Genomic DNA, 17,592 nt, shown 5'->3' with positions numbered 1-17,592 from the left:
CTTTTCGCTTTACCACTCATCTTAGTGTCATCTGCAAACTTGGACACATTGCCCTTGGTCCTCAACTCCAAATCAAATCATGTAAATTGTGAACAATTGTGGGCCCAACACTGATCCCCGAGGGACACCACTAGCTACTGATTGCCAACTAGAGAAACACACATTAATCCCCACTCTTTGCTTTCTATTAATTAACCAATCCTCTATCCATGCTACTACTTTACCCTTAATGCCATGCATCTTTACCTTATGCAGCAACCTTTTGTGGGGCACCTTGTCAAAAGCTTTAGGGAAATCCAGATATACCACATCCATTGGCTCCCCATTATCTACCGCACTGGTAATGTCCTCAAGAAATTCCACTAAGTTAGTTAGGCACGACCTGCCCTTTATGAACCCATGCTGTGTCTGCCCAATGGGACAATTCCATCCAGATGCCACGCTATTTCTTCCTTGATGATAGATTCCAGCATCTTCCCGACCACCGAAGGTAAGCTCACTGGCCTATAATTACCCACTTTCTGCCTACCTCCTTTTTAAAAAAACAGTGGCGTCACGTTTGCTAATTTCCAATCTGCCAGGACCACCCCAGAGTCTAATGAATTTTGGTAAATTATCACTAGTGCATTTGCAATTTCCCGAGCCATCTCTTTTAGCACTCTGGGATGCATTCCATCAGGAGACTTGTCTACCTTTAGCCCCATTAGCTTGCCCATCACTCCCTCCTTAGTGATAACAATCATCTCAAGGTCCTCACCTGTCATAGCCTCATTTCTATCAGTCGCTGGCATGTTATTTGTGTCTTCCACTGTGAGACCGACCCAAAAAACCTGTTCAGTTCCTCAACCATTTCCTCATCTTCCATTATTAAAGCTCCCTTCTCATCCTCTAAAGGACCAATATTTACCTTAGCCACTCTTTTTTGTTTCATGTATTTGTAGAAACTTTTACTGTCTGTTTTTAATATTCTGAGCAAGTTTACTCTCATAATCTGTCTTACTCTTCTTTATAGCTTTTTTAGTAGCTTTCTGCTTCCCCCTCAAGATTTCCCAGTCCTCTAATCTCCCACTAATCTTAGTCCCCACTAATGTTAAGAGCCCAAGTTTCACTCGTCTCCCTCACAGCCAAATATCTCATTCCTGGTATCATCTCACTGAATCTCTTCTGCACCTTTCCACTGCCCTCAGACAAAGTTGGCACAATACTGGAACTGCAGGCATCTTAGGCAATCCTGATGCAGTTTTCAACGGATCTCCAAAACAAACACATATGAGGAGCTTATCTAGGTGGGGCGTGGCATAATGATCAACAGTTTTCTCGCTAGCTCGGGTAACCCAAGATCAACTGAAGTTTTTAAATGGGTCCCTGGGTGAGGTCAGATCACAGCTCAACACGGTAACCATCTAAAATTCCTTAAAGCATTCACAAAACACACTTTCAACAAACATACAACCATCAAATATTTAGTATTAGATGAATCTTTAAGCCATTCAACCAAAAACCATCATTCTTCCACTGGTCCACCAAGAAAACTCGGTGAACAATCAAAAACACAATAGTGCCAGCTCTGGAAGCAAACCCAGACATGATCATATCCCTGCAGTATAATAATAATAATCATCTTTGTTGTCACAAGTAGGTTTACATTAACACTGCAGTGAAGTTACTGTGAAAATCCCCTAGTCACCAGATTCCGGCGCCTGATCGGGTACATAGAGGGAGAATTCAGAATGTTCAAACAGAACGTCTATCAGGACTTACGGGTGGAAACCAGAGCACCCGGAGGCAACCCACGCAGACACACAGGGAACAGGCAGACCACACAGACAGTGACTCAGAGCCGGGAATCAAACCTGGGACCCTAGCGCTGCGAAGCAACAGTGCTAACCACTGTGCTATGGCACCAAATTCGGGGCAGCAGGGTAGCATGGTGGTTAGCATAAATGCTTCACAGCTCCAGGGTCCCAGGTTCGATTCCCGGCTGGGTCACTGTCTGTGCGGAGTCTGCACGTCCTCCCCCTGTGTGCGTGGGTTTCCTCCGGGTGCTCCGGTTTCCTCCCACAGTCCAAAGATGTGCGGGTTAGGTGGATTGGCCATGCTAAATTGCCCATAGTGTCCTAATAAAAAGTAAGGTTAAGGGGGGGGGTTGTTGGGTTACGGGTATAGGGTGGATACGTGGGTTTGAGTAGGGTGATCATGGCTCGGCACAACATTGAGGGCCGAAGGGCCTGTTTTGTGCTGTACTGTTCTATGTTCACCCATGCCCAGTGTACAAGTCCCTACAGTGCTGGAGGCCATTCAGCCCATCAAGTCTGCACCGACCCTCCAAAACAGCATCCTACCTGGGCACGCTCCACTGCCCTATCCTTGTAACCCCACCTAAGCTGTGGACACTATGGAGCAATTGAGCATAGCCAATCCAGCTCACCTGCTCATCTTTGGACTCTGGCAGGAAACCGGAGCACCTGGAGGAAACCCACGCAAACACTGGGGGAAAGTACAAACTCCAGAGTCACTCAAGACCGGAATTGAACCGGGGTCCCTGGTGCTGTGAGGTCGCAGTGCTAACCCGCCATGCTGAAACTGAAGTTGCATCCAAATGGGAGAATGTACCTAGGAGTGGGCACGCTGCTTCAACGAGTATGAGCTGAATTTGGTCAAGGTTTACTCAAGGTACAAATAGAATTCCATATTTTTAAAATGAAATTACTTATTTTCTTTCCCACCCCCTCTGCCATTTGCTGAACTGGAATCTTAGTCTTTCCCACCTCCCATTTTCAGGCATCGCATTGTTTATGCAGAAGACAGATTTAGAATTTACAGGCTTCAACCAAGGCGTGTGCACTTGTCACTGGGTTCTAAGCACTATGGGCCGACTGCCACAAACATGAAATACAAATGCCGGAAAGGCAGAGATCAATCAGCAGCTCAAAAAGAATCGGACGTTATCGCTTCTCGGCCTTTTGGCTGAGAGGAGTGAGAGGTCAGGTGTAATGCCTGGATCTGGTACGTCTCTCTTGTGGGGACCACAAATTGGATTCAATTTGAATTGGTTTTTGGAGCAGGCAAGAGCTGGATTAGGGGTTTGCCACTGTCCACACTCTGAGCTCTGGCTTTGTAACTCTGATAACCCCGTACCAGCCTCCCCGAACAGGCGTCGGAATGTGGTGACTAGGGTCTTTTCACAGTAACTTCATTAAAGCCTACTTGTGACAATAAGCCATTTTCATAATAAGAGGAAGTTTAATATTGCAGACAAGATCCTTCATCTGCCGTGAAGGGCTGTAGGTACATAGTTAATCCATCCTGCTCCTTCGCATGCTGGTCAACCTGCAATTTTCCACAAATCAAATTTGCGTTTGCTGCCTCCAGTGAAGATACCACATTTTGAGTAGCGCACGCAGTAGACTAAACTGAATCGCCGCTTCACGTGAAGCGATGAGTAGGGATAGAGGCAGGAGCAATAACCCTCCGGGGAGGAGTCATGTTGGACGAGAAGGGCAGCGCGGTGGCGCAGTGGGTTAGCCCTGCCGCCTCACGACGCCGAGGTCCCAGGTTCGAACCCGGCTCTGGGTCACTGTCCATGTGGAGTTTGCACATCGATAGAACAGTACAGCACAGAACAGGCCCTTCGGCCCTCAATGTTGTGCCGAACAATGATCACCCTACTCAAACCCACGTATCCACCCTATACCCGCAACCCAACAACCCCCCCCCCCCCCCCCCCCCCCCTTACCTTACTTTTAAGGACACTACGGGCAATTTATCATGGCCAATCCACCTAACCCGCACATCTTTGGACTGTGGGAGGAAACCGGAGCACCCGGAGGAAACCCACGCACACACGGGGAGGACGTGCAGACTCCGCACAGACAGTGACCCAGCCGGGAATCGAACCTGGGACCCTGGAGCTGTGAAGCATTTATGCTAACCACCATGCTACCGTGTGTTGACCATTACCAACACATCCTCCCCGTGTTTGCATGGGTTTCACCTCCACAACCCAAAAATGTGCAGGCTAGGTGGATTAGCCATGCTAAATTGGCCCTTAATTGGAAAAAAATGAATTGGGTACTCTGAATTTTTTTTAAAATGTTGGATGAGAAAAGTAATTTTTTTTAAAATGTTGGATGAGAAAAGTAAGCTCCAGTTTGCCGCTTCACCGATGCAGAGTTTTTCCAGCACCCGTTTCTATTTCACATCTCCAGCAGACGCAGCATTTTGCTTTTGACTGTAAAATGTTAACTTGTTATCGTAGCCTGCTTCCTCAAATCCCGGTTCCCCGCACACCTACCATTCAAATCCAGTCTCTCCAGCAGGGATTTCTGTTCCACCGACTCAGCCACCGAGATTGCAGCATCTCTCTGGATCTCTCCAAACGAAAGGTTCAGCTCCTGCAGAGACACACAGTTGAACGGTGACAGTTAGGGGGTGGAAAGTAACAGAAGGATATTTTTATGGGGTGAAATAACGTGGGATGAGGTTCGTGTGAAGCAACCGTCCAGATCTGGCAGCATCTGTGACGAGAGAAACGTGAGTTAACGTTTCGAGTCCATAGGACTCTTGTTCAGAACGAAGGCATTCAGAGAAGTTCTGTAGAAGAATCCTATGGACTCGAAACGTTATCTCGTGTTTCTGTCGTCACAGATGCTGCCACTCGAGTTTTTCCAACATTTTCTCTTTCTTTTCAGATTTCCAGCATCCACAGTATTTTGCTTCTAAATTAACCACCCAGACGGGGTAAACGTAATGGAACTCTCCTAAGCAAATGAAAAAAGTGAATTCCAATAGCAGATTACCCTCAATATTGTAATAATGCCTTTAAAAATGCTGCTGTTTGATTCGCCTGATGTAAAGAACACCATTTAGATTAGATTTAGGTTTATTGTTACATAGTGTACAGTGAAAAGTATTGTTCTGAGTACAGTCCAGACAGCTCATACCATACATAACATGGGGCAGCAGGGTAGCATGGTGGTTAGCATAAATGATTCACAGCTCCAGGGTCCCAGGTTCGGTTCCCGGCTGGGTCACTGTCTGTGCGGAGTCTGCACGTCCTCCCCGTGTGTGCGTGGGTTTCCTCCGGGTGCTCCGGTTTCCTCCCACAGTCCAAAGATGTGCGGGTTAGGTGGATTGGCCATGATAAATTGCCCGTAGTGTCCTTAAAAGTAAGGTTAAGGGGGGGGGGGGGGGGGGTTGTTGGGTTACAGGTATAGGGTGGATACGTGGGTTTGAGTAGGGTGATCATTGCTCGGCACAACATAGAGGGCCGAAGGGCCTGTTCTGTGCTGTTCTATGTTCTATAAACATAGGACATACGACAGCTACACAATGTAAATACATTGGGGCTGGCTTAGCTCACGAAGCTAAATCGCTGGCTTTTAAAGCAGACCAAGCAGGCCAGCAACACGGTTCGATTCCCGTACCAGCCTCCCCGGACAGGCGCCGGAATGTGGTGACTAGGGGCTTTTCACAGTAACTTCATTGAAGCCTACTCGTGACAATAAGCGATTTTCATTTTCATTTCATAGACATCGGATGAAGCATATGGAGTGTAGTGCTACACGGTATAGAAGATGTGTGGAGAGATCAGTTCAGTACATAACAGGGCCATTCAGGAGGCTGTTAACAGTGGGGAAGAAGCGGTTATCGCTCTGTGGAAGATCAGTAAGACTTTCCCCATGACTTTCCCCATCCCCCATGAACCCTTTTTATTTAACCCAGAGTAACCAGTTCTACATGGGATAGTGATCTCAGCCTCACTAGCACACCAGGTACTAGAATCAGAAGACATTTCAATATGAAAAAGCTTCACCCAGTCTGCACGAGAACAAATCACTTTTTATTCTGCCGTTTTCACCTGCAGCAATTCGCAATTTCCTTGTAGTAACAGGCGCCAAATTCTCTACAACCAGCTCCTGAATTTATATAAAGCAGTAAACTGGGCCAGGAAGTGTTTCATGATGTTAGGAGAGTGGGCAAAGAAGTGGCGAATGGAATACAATGTGAAAAAGTGTGAGGTTGTACTCTTTGGTAGAAAGAAGGCGTAGTCCATTTTTTTAAATGGGAAAAGTCTTTCTAAATCTGATGCACAGAGATGAGGAGGAATTTCTTCAGCCAGAGGGTGGTGAATCTGTGGAACTCTTTGCCACAGAAGGCTGTGGAGGCCAAAGCACCGAGTGTCTTTAAGACAGAGATAGATCGGTTCTTAATTAATAAGGGGATCAGAAGAATGGGAATGAGAAACTTATCAGCCATGATCGAATGGTGGAGCAGACCTGGTGGGCCGAATGGCCCAATTCCGCTCCTATGTCTTATAGGAGCATTATGAGACAATGATAAGGAATTTCTGAAACAAGCCACGGAAGCAACTGGCACCGGTAAACTTATTTGGGCATTGGGGGGGGAGGGGGTTGTCTGAATCTAGTACATGGTGTGCCAGTAGGAGAGTTGCTGAAAGAAAGTTCTAACAAACCTTGAGGTTCTGCAGTCCAGATTTTACCGCTTCAGCAATAGCTAGGGCTCCTTCTGATCGCACCAGACAATCCCCAAAATTGATGACTTCGATGTGATGGAGGGTCTTCAGCGTCTAAAAACACGAAGAAAAATACCAGTTAAATAGTGAATGCTGATGGTTATAGAGTGGCTGCCAGCATTCTGGTTCATGCTTCAGCCTAGGTCAAAAAGGGAATAGGTAAACATTGGAAGAAAGATAAAAACAGCATCGGCCATGTAGCCTCTTACCTCAGCCATGGCAACTGCTCCTTTTTCAGTGAAGGTGTTATCATTGAGATTTATGATCCTCAGGTGCTGGTTTTCAGTGAATGCTTTCGCCAAAGCTCGAATGCCAGGATGGTTTATTCCATTCTGTGTCATTTGTACCTCCTCCAAGGTTCCTATGGACTGAACAGAAGGTTTCATTTAAACTTTTGACTTCGTTCAATCCAGTTCTTCCCCCTTCTCGCCCCACAAGCTTCCCATTTTCCAAGAACGTGAAAACTGAAATTTGATGTTCACAATTTCGTCCCGCCCCACAGAAAGCAAATGGAAACCTTGCCCTTCAAAACAAAACAAGCTGTCCACCAGTTTGCAGATACGCGGGAACATTACAACTTGTACAAGAATGAAAAAGTCCAAATGTGAAGAGGTGTTCGAGACTATTGAGCATTCTCCGGTCAGGGTTCAGCCTGCCTGAGCACGGACCTGGCCTTTAGCCTCAAGAGAAACTTTCAAATAAGCATTCCATGATTCGCAAGGACAAGGACATTACCGTTCTGTGGCTGAAAGAATAGGTTATGCATTTAGCCTTCATGAACGGGCAAGACTTTATAAGGTTTGATTCTAGAGATTAACCAAAGGAGGTCTATACATCCCTGGTTCAAATGCTAGTTTGAGTTGAGCAGACAGCTTTATTTGTAAAGTTGAAACCCAATGAGCTAATTGAGGTGGTGGCTACGTAGATATAGACCTGGGTAAGCTGCGGAAAGCACAGTAGGGTTAAACAGTTATCGGGCTGCAGGGGAACATAGTGGTATTCCACAAGACTTTAGTATTAGGACCAGGAAGTGGATTTCCCTTTCAGAGTGCAAGCAGAGACACAATAGGCTGGTCTCCTTCTGTGCTGCTCATCAGAGCCATTACCCTCCATTCATGTCCATCAGAGCCATTACCCTCCATTCATGTCCATCGGTGCCATTACCCTCCATTCGTTAGATAATTTCTTGCCAGAAGAAAACTCGATTAGTTGTAGTACTGACAGATCACCACAGCGAGAAGGCATGGGAATGTAATTTTCCCCCCTCCCTCCCAGTCGGTGAATCCTTACAAAATGAATGAGAACTCAAAGTGAATTGAACCAGTAGTCCAATGCTCCATGACACACACTCATCACTCCCACGTTCTGTCCCGTTTCCACTGCCCCGAGGCAGCGGCGTCACTCTTGCGCAATCCTGTACCTTAAAAGCCTCAGCTAGGGCGATGGCACCTTCATTCTCCAGACGATTCCTCCCAGCGACAAAGACTTTCAGTGCCATTGGCTTTCCCAGTGCACTTGACAGACGGTGGCACTCACCGAGTGCCGCAGCTAGAATCTGCAACAGAAACCGAAAACACGGTAAACCATTCAGGCGCCTTCCCGAAATAAAAAAATCAGCACACATTTACCTAATTGAAACAAAAGTTGAATGGAACTGCTCTGATGGTCCAGTACGCGAAAGGCACCATTCCGAGCATTACAAGTATAAGACATTTGTAGCAAACTGCTTCAAACAAATATGCTTGGCATGGTTTACTCAACTGCCTGTTGCAAGTGGGTCAATTAGTAATGCCCAAACACCAAGCATTGTTTTGGACAGTGGTGGACAACCTGCAGGCCACATGCTGCCCATCTGGGTTCGGAATGTGGCCCACAAGACATTTTGTTCACAGTTGCCCACGTGCAGGGTTGCCACATTCTGTTGGCTCCTCTCAGTGTAGATTTTTTCCCTACCAGTATAACTGAATGATACGCACGTAAAGCAAAGGGAAGTGACGAGTGTTGCCATGCGGACTGCACACAACATTGGCTATGAGAGCCGTGCACTCCCTCTGCGTCCAATCAAGTGTAAATATTTTTGTTTTTACCAGCTGACATTGATGAGAGTTTTATTAATATATGAATTATTAAGCATTTTCATGAACTTAAATTTGGAGAGGGCAGCTCGGTGGCGCAGTGGGTTAGCACTGCAGCCTCATGGCGTCAAGGTCCCAGGTTCGATCCCGTGCCCGGGTCACTGTCCATGTGGGGTTTGCACATTCTCCCCGTGTCTGCGTGGGTTTCGCCGCCACAAGCCAAAGACGTGCAGGGTAGGTGGCTTGAACACGCTAAATTGCCCCTTAATTGAGAAAAATGAATTGGGTACTTTCAATTTAAAAAAACCTTAAATTTGGAATACCCAATTTTTCTCCCCAATTAAAGGGGCAATTTAGCGTGGCCAATCCACCTACCCTGCACATCTTTGGGTTGTGGGGGCGAAACCCACGCAAACAAGGGGGAGAATGTGCAAACCCCACATGGACAGTGACCCGGGGGCGGGATCGAACCTGGACCTCGGCGTCGTGAGGCCAAGCATTTTCTATAACCTATGAAATATTCGGTGTTGGTGTACATTATTACGATCCCGGACCAGACCCTAAAAGTGGCTCGGATACTGGACAGAAACCCCAATATTTTATTTTAATTTTGTAAGACAGTGAGGAGAGGATACGTCACTCCAGGAGTGATTTCATACAAAATGGTACATTGAAGCAAATTTTATAACTAAAGTACTGAAATATCTTTAACACAGGGTGGCAGGGGGCAGCATGGTGACGCAGTGGGTTAGCCCTGCAGCCTCACAGCGCCGAGGTCCAAGGTTCGACCCCGGCTCTGGGTCACTGTCCTTGTGGAGTTTTCACATTCTCCCCGTGTTTGCACATTCTCCCCGTGTTTGCGTGGGTGGATTGGCCACGCTAAATTGCCCCTTAATTAAAAAGGAAAAGAATTGGATACTCTAAATTTATGAATAAAAGAAAATAAATACCTTTGGTTTATATGATATGGGGAATAGATAGAGTAGACAGTCAGAGACTTTTTCCCCGGGTGGAACACACCATTACAAGGGGACATAAATTTAAGATAAATGGTGGAAGATATAGGGGGGATGTCAGAGGATGTTCTTTACCCAGAGAGTAGTGGGGGCATGGAATGCACTGCCTGTGGAAGTAGTTGAGTCGGAAACGTTAGGGACCTTCAAGCGGCTATTGGATAGGTACATGGATTAGGGTAGAATAATGGAGTGTAGATTAATTTCTTCTTAAGGGCAGCACAGTAGCATTGTGGGTAGCACAATTGCTTCACAGCTCCAGGGTCCCAAGTTCGATTTCGACTTGGGTCACTGTCTGTGTGGAGTCTGCACCTTCTCCCCATGTCTGCGTGGGTTTCCTCCGGGTGCTCCGGTTTCCTCCCACAGTCCAAAGATGTGCAGGTTGGGCGGATTGGCCATGTTAAATTGCCCTTAGTGTCCAAAATTCAATGATTAACCTAGGATAAGGGTTCGGCACAACATTGTGGGCCGACGGGCCAGTTCTGTGCTGTATTTCTCTCTTCTCTCTCTCTCTCAAACATCACACAAGAAAATAGTTTACAATTAACCCCGTAAACAATGCTAATCAATACAGTGACACAATAACCCTCAACTGCTATCTTTAATTTCACTCAAACAACCAAAACCAATTCAGGTCCCAATCTACTTTCAAATACAATTAGAACTCAGGAATACTTGCTGGATGGGGTGGCACCGTGGCTCAGTGGTTAGCACTGCTGTCTCACAGCATCGCAGACCCGGGTTCAATCCCGGCCCCGGGTCACTGTCCATGTGGAGTTTGCACATTCTCCCCGTTTGTTTGGGTCTCACCCCTCAACCCAAAGAGATGTGCAGGGTAGGTGGATTGGTCACACTAAATTGCCCCTTAATTGGGGGAAAAAAAAGAAAGAATTGGGTACTCTATATTTACTTTTAAAAATTGAATACTCGCTGTACAGAGTTAATACTCCACTTTGAGAAACAGAGATCTTTGGAGACTGCTTTGAGGAAAGAGATGAGACCCCCACCCCCCCCCAAAATCAGAATAATGCAAATCTCTGGCTGCACATCTTCAGAAAACCTTCTCAGCCCATCTCCCAGCCACAAATTAAAACTGAACCTCAACACCCGATAGCTTCAACCCCCTGGCTCCTCCCATTAACTACATCCTCTTAATGAACGTCTCTAATTAACTACTCCGCCGCAATCCTCAATATAAATAAAAATCCAATTGTGGAGCAGACAGACGAATTGAGGGGCTGGGTCTCAACCACTCCACAGTTTACATCAATTTGTATTTTAACCTGCATTAGCGCTTTTTAAAAACAAACCAATCATACAATGGAACTCATGTGGAATGGTTATCATAGCCGCATCACCACATTGAAAATCCTAGCCACACAAAATAATGAAAAAAGCTATATATGGGATATAAAATATTACATAACATGGATGAGAAATACCCCAAATTGAAGTCAAGCTACACTGATCACAGCTGCAGTATCAGCATGGGCCTGATAATTGTTTATAACACCTCTACGTGAGATGAGGGTTTAATGACTGCTTACTGCTGCTGACCAGTGTCCAGTGACTCCTGTTACAAAGTTGGAATTTAGTTATATGACGGCACTCGAGTTTACTAGTCAGGCAACACACACTGCCCTCGGCTCACGCACTGCCCTCGGCTCACACATTAATTGGGTGAAATCTTGGAAAACTACAGGGATGGGATGACAGGGTATTAAAAATGAATAAATACCTGACCACCACCGATTCCCATGCCACAGTTATTCAGTCGCAGCTCCTGCAATGTGTAACACACTTTACTCTTCAATAAGGTTTCAATGCTCCGAACTCCATCGGGTCCAAATGCATTGTCACTGAGATCCAACAGTGTCAGCTGAGCTCCTGCATTCATCAGTGCATTACCCAGCGATACCTGGTTACAATGGAGAAAAAAAAAAGATATTTTTAGGTTAGAAACTTCTAAGAACAGCTGTCGTGACAAGAACGCTGCAACTGGAGTTTCTGGGGAGGTGGTTGGCAGCAGGACCTCTTTCTTCTGGGCAGCACGGTAGCACAAGTGGATAGCACTGTGGCTTCACAGCGCCAGGGTGCCAGGTTCTATTCCCGGCTGGGTCACTGTCTGTGCGGAGTCAGCACGTTCTCCCCGTGTCTGCGTGGGTTTCCTCCGGGTGCTCCGGTTTCCTCCCACAGTCCAAAGACTTGCGAGGGGGATAGGTGGAAGTGAGGGCTTAAGTGGGTCGGTGCAGACTTGATGGGCCGAATGGTCTTCTTCTGCACTGTATGTTCTATGTTTCCCAAGGTGTCACCGTGAGTAATGGAAGGTAAAAAAGTGACATTGCTCAGCAATCTGATATTTGAATCAGGTAGTTCCCGAGCATTGGTGATGATTGACCGGTCAGCCCAATTGATATAATGGAACTGGACGGAGTTGTTCCACCAGAGGGGAAGGGGTGCAGGAATTCTGGTCACAGCAGCAGACATCTCTTCAAACCAAAGATAGTTATCAGTAGGGTTATCATGTTCAGAACAAATAGGAAGCTTTCCACTGCTCGCGGCCAGAAAATGATACAGATTCAATATGTAGCAGTTCCACCACTGTCTTGGCATTCCTGCCAATTGAGTTGTATAATCAGCCAGGATCATGATAAATGGCAGAGCAGACTCGAAGGGCCAAAAGGCCTCCTCCTGCTTGTATCTTCTATGTATCTCAGTAATCATTTATTATCAAAAGGGATGTGGCCCTATGGGGATAGTGCAACCACTAGAAGGGACATGCGAGAACCCTACCGGGGTGTATTTCGCAGCTTGGAATGGACATTTATACACTGCTGGTGGATCAGAAATGTGCCTGATCAACAGAGGGTCGCTTTTCACAATTGCTGTCAAGTGAACCCTGCTGAAAAGTATAATTATTTGCTGGGCGTACGTACCAATCACTGTACATATAGTGAAGAGGGTGAAATTGGAATGCAAGAGAAAACTAGGAAGTAGAACATCAGACAGTAAATGTTCCTTCGAGTATATAAAAAGGAAAAGAGAAGCTGAAGTAGGGCAGCACGGTAGCATTGTGGATAGCGCAATTGCTTCACAGCTCCAGGGTCCCAGGTTCGATTCCGGCTTGGGTCACTGTCTGTGCAGAGTCTGCACATCCTCCCAGTGTGTGCGTGGGTTTCCTCCGGGAGCACCGGTCTCCTCCCACAGTCCAAAGATGTGCAAGTTAGGTGGGTTGGCCATGATAAATTGCCCTTAATGTCCAAAATTGCCCTTAGTGTTGGGTGGGGTTACTGGGTTGTGGGGATAGGGTGGAGGTGTTGACCTTGGGTGGGGTGCTCTTTCCAAGAGCCGGTGCAGACTCGATGGGCCGAATGGCCTCCTTCTGCACTGTAAATTCTATAAACATTAAGGAAGCCGAAGAACCCTGCGGCAGTGAGACTGGGAAATTAATAAATGGGAAACAAGGAACTGGAGAGACTTTTATATCTGTCCTCACAGTCAGAGACACAATAAGCATCCAAGAATAGTGGAAAACCAAGAGGCAATGGGGCGAATAAATACAATTTGGTAGAGAAAAGGTACTAGGAAAACTAATGGGACTAAAGTCTGAGACGTTTCATGGATCTGATGGCTGCATCCTTAGGTTTTAAGGAAAGTGTCAGACCGAAACTCTGCTAATGCTCATGATCTTATCAGGACTTAGCTGCAATGGACCCACGGTCAAATAACTTCCCTATATTCACTGTCAAGGCTCATAGAAACAATTGCTCCTTGGGCAGGATATCAGAATGCCGGAACCCCTCAAGGGCGAGAGAGAGAGCGAGAGAGAGTAAAGACCTGTGGCACCCACCCTGGTGCTGAAGGATGCCATTGGGCAAGAACGATAGGATTTTAAAAGAGCAACAGAAAGGGAACGGGCTTGATCCTGGCCTGCACCAAGTTAAGCGATCTCAGAAGATCATTAACGCAAGTAGAACAGACCGCAGGAACCCGGTGCGAGGGTGGGGAAAAGAAGATGTCAGGGATGAGTTGAGGGAGAGGATTGAAACGTGGAATTATGATACAGTAGCCATCACAGAAACGGGGTTGAGGAACGGGCAGGATTGGCAGCTCAACATCCCGGGATACTGAATCTTCAGGCGAGACAGAGGAGGGGGTAAAAGAGGAGGAGGCATTGCATTATTAGTTAAGGAGTCAGTTACTGCAGTAAGGAGAGATGATATCTTGGAGGGGGCATCAAATGCTTTGTGGATAGAAGTTACCAATAATAATTTTTAAAAAGGGGCAGCCAAATTGCTGGGTGTTTATTATAGTCGCCCCGATAGGCAGCAGGAAATTAAGCAGCAAATGTGTGTACAATTCTCGGAGCTGTGTAAAAGTAATAATAGGGTAAGTATATTAGGTGATTTCAACGTTCCCAATAGGAATTGGAATAGTCATCATATTGAGGATTTAGATAGAGTGGATTACTTAAAACGTATACAATACAAGAGAACGTTTTATGTCAATGTGTAGAGGATCCAACAAGAGACAGCGCAGTGCTGGGCAGCACGGTGGCACAGTGGTTAGCATTGCTGCCTACGGCGCTGAGGACCCAGGTTCGAATCCCGGCTCTGGGTCACTGTCCGTGTGGAATTTGCACATTCTCCCCGTGTCCGCGTGGGTTTCAACCCCACAACCCAAAGATGTTCAGGATAGGTAGATTGGCCACTCTAAATTGCCCCTTAATTGGAAAAAATAATTGGGTACTCTAAATTTATATTAAAAAAAAGAGACAGCGCAGAGCTGAACCTAATTCTGGGGATGGAATCCAGACAGTTCGTCGAGGTGGTGGTGGGGGAGCATTTTAGTGATATCAACAACAATATAGTACAATTTAAGTTTGTTAGACTAGCTGCAAAAATAACAAAAAAACAAGTTTTGGACTGTAGAGAACGCAGATTTTAGTAGAATAAGGTAGGATCTGGCCAAGGTAGACTGGGAATAGATACTTGTGGGGAAATCTGAAGAGCAGTGGGGGTTGTTCAAAAAGGAAATGGGGAGGGTTCAGGCCCAACATGTTCCCTCTCGGGTGATAGGAAGGAGTAACAAACCCAGAGAACAATGGATGACAAGAGATATTCAGGATAAGATGAGAAGGAAAAGAGAGGCTTTTAGCAGGTATAAGAGGAGCAAAATCAATGGGGGAATTAGTGGAGTACAGAAAGTACAGGATAGAGCTTAAGAAAGCAATTAGGGGAGCAAAGAGAGGATATGAGGAAGCTCTGGCTGGTAGGGAAGTAGGGAAAATCCCAAGATGTTCTATAAATATATCAATGGGCAGAGGATAACCAGGGAGAGAGTAGGGCCCATTAAGGGAAATCTGTGGGTGGAGCCAGAGGACATTGGTGGGGTGTTGAATGAATACTTCACACCTGTCTTTACCCACATGGAGATATAGAACACAGGGAGAGAGACTGTGAGGTCCTTCAACAAATTGATATGGGGAGTGACACGATACTGGCGGTGTTGGCAAGCTTAAAAAGAGGACAATTCTCCAGGTCCGGATGAATTGTGTCTCAGGTTGCTGTGGGAGGCGAGGGAGAAGATTGCAGGGACTCTGACCCAAATTTTTAATTTCTCTCTGGCCACGGGGGAAATGCCAGAGGACTGGAGAACAGCTAATGTGGTCCCACTATTTAAAGGGTTGCAGAAATAAGCCAGGGAACTACAGACCAGCGAGTCACACGTCTGTGTTAGGGAAACTATTGGCAAAATTTCTGAAGGAGAGAATCTATCACCACTTGGAGAGGCAAGGTTTGATCAGGAATAGTCAGCACGGCTTGGTCAGAGGGAGGTCATGCCTAACAAATTTGATTGACCTTTTTGAGGAGGTGACCAGGTGTATAGATGAGGGCAGTTTATATGGTTTTGAGCGAAGTCTTTGCCAAGGTCACACATGGGAGACTTATAAAGAAGGAAAATGCACAGAGAATACACGGTAATTTGACATGGAGAATTCAAAATTAGCTTAGCTGTAGGAGACAGAGTGTTATGACAGAAGGCTGCTTCAGTGACTGGAAGCCAATATCCAGTGGCATATGCAGGGATCTGTGCTGCGTCCCAAATTATTCGTCATTTATATAAACAACATGGGTGACTATGTGGGGGGTCGAATCAGTAACTTTGTGGATGGCCAGGTAGTTAACAGTGAGGTTGTGTGTCTTGGGTTACAGGGAGATATAGACTGGATGATCAAATAGGCAGATGGTATTAAACTCTGAAAAGTGTGAGGTGATAGACTTTGGAAGGAATAATTTGACAAGGAAGTATTCAATGAACGGCATAGCGCAAGGGAGTTCTGGGAAACAAAGGGACTTTGCCATGTTTATCCATCAATCTCTGAAGGCGGAAGGACAGGTTAATAGGGTGGGTGAAATAGGCATATGGGACACTTGCCTTTATCAATCGAGGCATAGATTACAAAAGCAGGGAGGTTATGATGGAGTTGTATAGAAGATTGGTGAGCCCACGACTGGAGCACTGTGTGCAATTCAGGTCACCACATTATAGGAGGGATGTGATTGTACTGGAGGGGGTGCAGAGGTGATTCACCAGGATGTTGCCTGGGATGGAACATTGAAGTTACGGAGAGGGGTTGGATAGACTTGGGTTGTTTTCGCTGGAGCAGAGACTGAGGGGCGACCTGATCGAGGTGGACAAGATTATGAGGGGCATGGACAGGGTGGATGGGGAGCAGCTGTTCCCCTTAGTTGAAGGGTTAGTTTCGAGGGAACACACATTCAAGGTGAGGAGGAGGGGGAAATACAAGCCCCCAAAAGGGGGGATTTGAGCATAAGTTTTAGCCCAGAGGGTGGTGATGGTCTGGAATGCACTGCCTGGGAGGGTGGTAGAGACAGATTGCCTCACATCCTTTAAAAATCTGAGTGAGCACTTGGCACGTCACAATATTCAAGGCTATGGGCCAAGTGCTGGCAAATTGGATTGGGTCGGTAAGTCAGGTGTTTTCACATGTTTGTGCACACTCGATGGGCTGAAGGGCCTCTTCTGTACTGTGAGATTCCGTGATACCCAAGGTTGTGCACTGTACTCCCTGCTGGATCTGCAGGTGTGGATCTGAAGCCAAACTGCGATGATCTCTGCAATTGTATAGCTGGCAAACATTATTAAGGTTACTCGTGAATTATGCAAATCTGAGTGCGCCTCGGAGAGTGCTCGTGATCTAGGAAAGCATTCCCTGTAACAAAGTCAGCAAATGCAGGGATGGAGGGTGTAGAAAAACATGACCCCAAAGCTCTGGAGCTTTCTCCAGTGTGAAATTGCAAGTTATTGTTCCTTTATTCATTCATGGGACGTGGAAACCACTGGCAAGGCACATCCCTAATTTCACCAGAGATGGTAATGGTGAGATGTCTGTTTAAAACCGCTGCAGTCCACGTGGGGAATGTGCGTCCACAGTGCTGTTAGGGAGGGAGTTCCAGAATTATGTCCCAGCAATAACCAAGGAACAGAAACATACTTCCAAGTACTGGTAGAATATGACTTCAAGGTGGTGTTCCCATGCCCTTGCTCGTCCAGATGGTGGAGGTCACAGGGTTAGGAGGTGCTGTCAAGGAAGCCTTGGCATGTTGGCACCATATCTTGCACATGATACACACGGCAGCTATGGTGCAGAATATTGGATAGTTTTAGCTTCAAGTATCTGACAAGCAAATGGAAAATTACTCTCCAATTTTTGGCAACCAGCAGTCCAACCATTTTAAACCAACATGGCCAATTTTACACTCCCATCATCTCAACACGCTCACCATCTGTCCTCATATTTATAACTGATTTTAATAACATGGAGTTTAAAGTGGTACAAGTCTTTCTTACCAGGGCAAGCGGAATCTCTGACCGCAATCGACCAGTGAACATGTCGCTCCAGTAACATTTCTGAGAGAGAGGGGGAAAAGGCTTAATTTAACAA

At 46.3% G+C, this 17,592-nt stretch overlaps 1 protein-coding gene across 2 annotated transcripts in view; it reads right to left on the bottom strand.

The window, feature by feature from the left end:
• The window catches only part of rangap1b (Ran GTPase activating protein 1b), a 72,413-nt gene that overhangs the window by 28,449 nt on the left and 26,372 nt on the right, over nucleotides 1-17,592 (bottom strand). For both annotated transcript variants that reach the window (XM_038783501.1, XM_038783502.1), the window contains exons 4-9: nucleotides 17,499-17,558; nucleotides 11,362-11,541; nucleotides 7,956-8,090; nucleotides 6,745-6,903; nucleotides 6,476-6,589; nucleotides 4,295-4,394 (exon numbers count right to left, since the gene is read on the bottom strand). In XM_038783501.1, coding sequence (XP_038639429.1) covers nucleotides 4,295-4,394; nucleotides 6,476-6,589; nucleotides 6,745-6,903; nucleotides 7,956-8,090; nucleotides 11,362-11,541; nucleotides 17,499-17,558 — 748 coding nt within the window. The remainder of the gene's footprint in view (nucleotides 1-4,294; nucleotides 4,395-6,475; nucleotides 6,590-6,744; nucleotides 6,904-7,955; nucleotides 8,091-11,361; nucleotides 11,542-17,498; nucleotides 17,559-17,592) is intronic.

Source organism: Scyliorhinus canicula, chromosome 23, assembly GCF_902713615.1.
Source record: "Scyliorhinus canicula chromosome 23, sScyCan1.1, whole genome shotgun sequence".
Classification (NCBI taxonomy): domain Eukaryota; kingdom Metazoa; phylum Chordata; class Chondrichthyes; order Carcharhiniformes; family Scyliorhinidae; genus Scyliorhinus; species Scyliorhinus canicula.
Note: the sequence above shows the minus strand (reverse complement) of the source record. Positions and strands in the feature narration are given on the sequence as shown.